The 6,009-nt window shown below is 34.7% G+C and overlaps 1 protein-coding gene across 1 annotated transcript; it reads left to right on the top strand.

Annotated features, from left to right (window-relative positions):
- Positions 1–3,309: 3,309 nt before the first annotated feature.
- On the top strand, positions 3,310–4,254 carry LOC141519531 (olfactory receptor 9G4-like). Its single transcript, XM_074231750.1, has one exon. It carries the CDS (start codon positions 3,310–3,312, stop codon positions 4,252–4,254), a length of 945 nt encoding a protein of 314 aa, XP_074087851.1.
- The last annotated feature ends 1,755 nt before the right edge of the window (positions 4,255–6,009 follow it).

Here is a 6,009-nt window from a genome sequence, read left to right as displayed (position 1 = left end):
AAAAAGTGCTTTCCCAAACAATCACTGCTGACATATTATTTATAATTATTTAAGTAATGTATTACTAATTTTTAATATGTGATAACATGTATTATTATTCCCATTTTGCGAATACCAAAATCAGTTTTCAAAGAAGTGAATGATTAATCTGGTATTGTTACAAAAGGAGTTGGGGAGGATTTGATTTAGGTTCATTCTGCTTTAAGTTCAGTGTCATTTCCACATTCTTCATTCACCCTCTTTAGATTCAGAATGTTCAAAGATTAAAGGAAATCTAAAAGAAACTTATCACCATGTTTTCTTCTTAGAGTACTACTGAATTTAACAATATGCCTTATCTCATTATTCATAACCCTGTGTCTCCATTCTCCCTTTATATGAAATTTCCTTTAAAGTCTTTATTATTTTTTTTTACTTTACAAGGATGCTACACTATTTAAAAACAGAATTTCTCTATGTAATTCTGTACATATTCTCTTATTTCATCACTCATCTTATTGGGATCTCATGTACCTATGAATGTTTTAGCAAAAAACATTAGGTCTGAAGTTTTATTTTCCATTTGGGATGGAATGACTACTTGAGAGATGCCCAGTCATTTCCTTTGTATTTTAGTCAAGCTGGCAAAAAAAGTGGATACTCAGATCTCCACTGCCTACTCTGTTTAACATGTGGATTTTTTCCTCATTAGGCAAGTACAGAATCATAAGATTTAGATATCATCTTGTCCATTCCCATCATTTGACAAATGAAATAACATTTCAGCGAAGAGAGCCTTTATCAATGTAATAATTTCCTAAAGTAGCAAATATCTTCTTACATTTATTTAGCAATCTAAGACTCCAGAATGTTAATAAAGATCTGTCTCTGCTCTTTAAACTTATCTATTATTAAAAAAATATGCACTGGTCCAGGAAACATAATATTCTTATCTGACCCTGCCATTAATAGCTTCATGATCATTGGAAAGTCACATATACATTTGAACCTTTTCCTTTCTTTTATGACTGAATAATAATTATTGTCATTTATATCACTGATAGTCTAGGCTCTCAGGTTTCTCATTCTGAATGCGCTAGAAGTGCATAACCATTTTCATTGTACTTACTGAATAAAACATTCATTTTTAAGAATGAACTGAGAGTTTTCCTGAACTGATTTTCTTTGCAACTTTTTCGGCCCTATATTTAGTAACTTTGGCAGGGAACCTGGCTCTTGTTATCTAAATTAGGATTGATTTCCTTCCATTTGTATACCCCAATGTATATTTTTTTTTATTGGGAAACTGTCATTCTTAAATTTCTGGTATACATCTGTGTACATATTTAAAGTCCTGGTCACCTGTATATCTGAGGACAAGCATATCTCCTTATCAGGTTGTGGTGCCCAACTTTCCTTTTCCTGTGTTGTGGCTTACACAGAGTATTACTGCCTTGCTGCTATGCCATTTTCAAAGAACATAGAGGAGCATTTCCACATTACAACAATGATCTATTTTTTTCAGCCGTAGTCTCCATCATGAACTCTAATGTCATATCTCCATATGGCAATAATTGGGCAATTCCAGTGGATTTCCTTTAAGCATCCCAGTCTCAACATCCACAAACAGAATTCTTTATCTTTCCCTCCAAAGTTTTGCTGATAACGTCATAGATGTCAGTTATCCAGGTTCATGATGTTAGTATCATTCTTAGCTCCTCACTATTACTGATTTCCCATAGCCAATCAGCTGTCAAATATACTGTTAACTGCTTTCACAATCTTTCTCATATTCAGCGCCTTCTCTTCATACACAAGCAATTCTTGTTCAATTTCTTTACATCTTTCACCAGAACTACTATAATGGTCCTCTAACTAGTCATCCTGTGTCATTTCTCTCACTCCCCATCCCCTCATATCCAACCTCCACACTGTTGCCAAAATAACTGACTTATAAAGCAGGTCTGATCCTGTCAAAAAACTTCACTGCTTCTTGGATCAAATCTAAAATTTCTATATGGAATCTAAAGTTCTTAACACAAGCTGGTATGATCTTTTGAAGACCTTTGCACATTGATTCCCCCATAATCTAACATTGAACCATATTGGTCTACTTTGGACTCCTCATCATTTATGTTGCTCTGTCTTCCACATTTGCATTTTTGTACTCTCTGCTCACCCATGCCTGCAATGATTTCCCTCCTGTCATCTCCTAAAGAAAAAAAAAAGTATAAGACTCAGTTCAAAAACCCTCACATTTCCAAACTTTCTCAGTCCCTTCAGCGTCCAGTGTATTTTCTTCTAAGGCAATTTTGTATCTATTTTGTATTTATCTTATACACATAGATTATTATATTTATTTTCTCTACCATTTAGAAATGTAAGACATTTAGGACAAAAACAAGGATTTTTTTGTGCCCTTGGTTTGGTTATATTTTTATTTTACTCTGTCTTCCTAGCACCTTGAACAGTGCCTGGCATGTTATAAACAATTGACAATTATTTGATAATTATTTGGCCAATTGAATGGTTGAGTAACACTAAACCAGTCTTTTCTCCTCACTTTCTCTTCAGTAAATTCCTTTTGCCAGAGTGCAAAGGACACTTTCTCCAGATTCTCAGAATTTTACATTATTTCTCTCCTGTGATGCTTATTAATACAACTGTATGACCACAGACAAGTCATTTAAACTATCTAGGCCTTATTTTTCTGATCTGTGAAGTTAGAGAGTTAAAAATGAAGAAATTTCTGAGTGCCTTTCTAAGTCTTCAAGAATACTCACAAGATCTGTAAAATGAGAAAGTTTGAGTAGATGATGTCCAATTTCCTGCATCAGCCATATTCTGTGTTAAATCCTAAAACATTAAGACCTACCATTTGTTATATTTAGATCTAATTTTCTGTGTTCTATATTCCAAGATTTCTTCAAGGACTGATATTTTAGGGTATCTAGGTTTCCCATCCTTGAAATGATGGGAATATATATATATATATAATATATATATATATTATATATATATATTAATTTTACAGAACACTTTAAATGTGTTATCTCATTTGAATCCCACAATAATTCTATGAGATGATGTTATTATCGTGCCATATTTACAGATGAGAGATCTGAGAGAAAGAGAGGTTAACTGATGTGTTGAGAGCCCACAGATGATAAACATCCAGGGCAGCACGTAGACTCCAGTCTTCTCGGCTCCAAGTATAAAGGTCTAAATTTTGTTCTTCCCAGCAATTTCCTTGTGTCACTACAGTACTAAATGACATGAACTAATAAAGCCTCTTTGATGCTTCTTGCATTTTATCAGGTTGCCACCACTATGTCTGTGGAAGTGGGAAATCGGACCACCCTAAATGAATTCATCTTAATTGGCTTCTCAGCTGACCCCTCAATGCAGCTGATCTTCTTTGGAGCTTTTTTGGCTCTTTATTTGGTAACATTGGCAGGGAACATGACTCTTGTTATCTTAATTCGGATAGATTCCCGTTTGCATACCCCCATGTATTTTTTCATTGGGAATCTGTCATTCTTAGATTTCTGGTATACATCTGTGTACACCCCCAAAATCCTGGCCACCTGTATATCAGAAGACAAGCGTATCTCCTTAGCAGGTTGTGGTGCCCAACTTTTCTTTTCCTGTGTTGTGGCTTACACTGAGTGTTACCTCCTTGCTGCTATGTCCTATGATCGTTATGTAGCAATTTGTAACCCCCTTCTCTATTCAGCTGCCATGTCCAAATCTCTCTGTGTTGGACTGGTTTCTGGGTCCTATGTAGGTGGATTCTTGAATGCCATAGCCCACACTGCTAACACATTTCGCCTGAAATTTTGTGGGAAAAACATCATTGACCACTTCTTCTGTGATGCACCACCCCTGGTAAAGATGTCCTGCACGGACACCCAGGTCTATGAGAAGGTGCTCCTGGGAGTGGTGGGTTTCACAGTTTTGTCTAGCATATTAGCGATCCTGATATCCTATTTCAACATCCTCTTGGCCATCCTTCGGATCCGCTCAGCCTCAGGGAGGTGGAAGGCTTTCTCCACCTGCGCCTCCCATATGATATCTGTGATGCTCTTCTATGGGTCCCTCCTCTTTATGTACTCAAGGCCCAGTTCCACCTATTCTCTTGAGAAGGACAAGTTAGCTGCTCTGTTCTACACAGTGGTGAATCCCTTGCTCAATCCCATAATCTATAGCTTCAGGAACAAGGATGTGAAGGAGGCTTTCAAGAAAGTAATGCACAGTATCAAAGTACCAAGATGATTTTTATTCATATCCATGATATTTTTTATGACCTGCCTAAAATTGGGGAACAAATAAACAATGTGTTTTTCTCAATGTATTCTTGTGGAAATTATTTCTAATGTAAGGGTTCACTATGTTGATGAAGGAAAGGGTTACAAAAGGTAAAGAGGCAACAAATTTTCAAATGAAGATTTTCTCTAAGATGAACAAATAGAACTCTCCTCTATACACTGCCATCCGTCCCATGGCCAATCTAAGGCAAGTAAATATAATTTTATTAGCCTCTTTCTTTATCTATAAAGTGGTGCTAAAATAAATTCTGAAGTCCTAATGTGTTCCAAAAGTTATTATTCAAATTCAGTTTGATTCTAAATATTTAATAAGGCAATAACAAATTTAGAAATAGCATAGACTTTGTGAAATTCATTTTCTTGACTTTTGCATCTTTAACTCAGATTTAAAAAATTATGAACCACCTGATCTCTATACCCTATGGTAGTAATGATAGGCTGCAGCCAGGTTTTCACAAAAAGACAGATTTTTCTTGCTTTGTGACTCTGACAAGTAAATTAAACTCTGAATGCTCTTAGAACTTCTGAAAAATATCCTGTAATGGCAGAGGGGATATTTTCAAAAAGGAATTCTCTAAAACAATAAAATTGAAATTCAATACACATACTGGTCACATGAAATTAAAATATACATTGAGATTGCTGAGTAAATAATAACTCACAAATATTTTCAAATTGTTTTCAAGTCAAAATAAAAGTTAGCCCAATATTTATTTTTCAGTAAATGATGAGCATTACAGAAAATTTTATTAGAAACTTTTCATAAATTCTAGGATTAAATCATGCATGTAAGAGTCAGACAGAAAAGATATAGTCTACTTATTGGATATTTTATAGTGGAGATTACTTTCTGTAATCCAATCTTAGGTAAAATAATTCCCATCAAGGTTACTTTTGACTGCTAAATTAGAAGATTCTAGGAAGTTTTGGTCTGGCAATTAAAGAATTCTCTTTCACAATGTTTCTGACCTTAGATTATCTAAAACAGTTTTGATCTTTGCAAACATTTATCTCCAGAATCATCAAATTCTGCAATATTCTAACAAGGGGTTTTGCTACTTGCTTGATTGGAGGGGAAGGAAGAACAAAAGTAAAAAAAATTGAGAGACATTCTCTCACTCTCTCCTATGAAAGACTTATAAATCATTCTTACTATCCCCAATGAACTCATCTAGTTCCTATTTAATATTGAACTACAATCATATTTTTCTCCAAATATTAACACAGTTTCACTTTGCTAGGCCAAACCTTCATGACATCATAACCTAAAATGTCTCATTAAACTATTTCATACCTGTTAAAAGATACTATATTCTAGAACATTTTATTGGAAAATATTTGACGGAATTCTGAGTTTCAGATGACAACCACATTAAATATATCTATGTCTATACATCTATATTTATATACAGAACCATTTGAATGACTTTGGTGTGTCTTGTAAAGAACTCCAGCAGGAAGACTATTATTGATAGTTATTATTTTCATGGAGTTTAATGTCTCTAGAGAAGATTTTTGAGATTCTCTCTCTCTCTCTCTCTCTCTCTCTCTCTCTCTCTCTCTCTCTCTCTCTCTCTCTCTCTCTATCTCTCCCCCTACTTTCCCTGCTTCCCTATAAGATTTGGCTCACTTTCCACCATATACAAACAATTGTCCCCAAAGCTACTTGTACCTTCTCCACTAAGGTTACTTTCCTTACACT

This window comes from Macrotis lagotis, chromosome 3 (assembly GCF_037893015.1).
Source record: "Macrotis lagotis isolate mMagLag1 chromosome 3, bilby.v1.9.chrom.fasta, whole genome shotgun sequence".
Taxonomy (NCBI): domain Eukaryota; kingdom Metazoa; phylum Chordata; class Mammalia; order Peramelemorphia; family Peramelidae; genus Macrotis; species Macrotis lagotis.
This window is presented reverse-complemented; position numbering and strand designations above follow the sequence as displayed.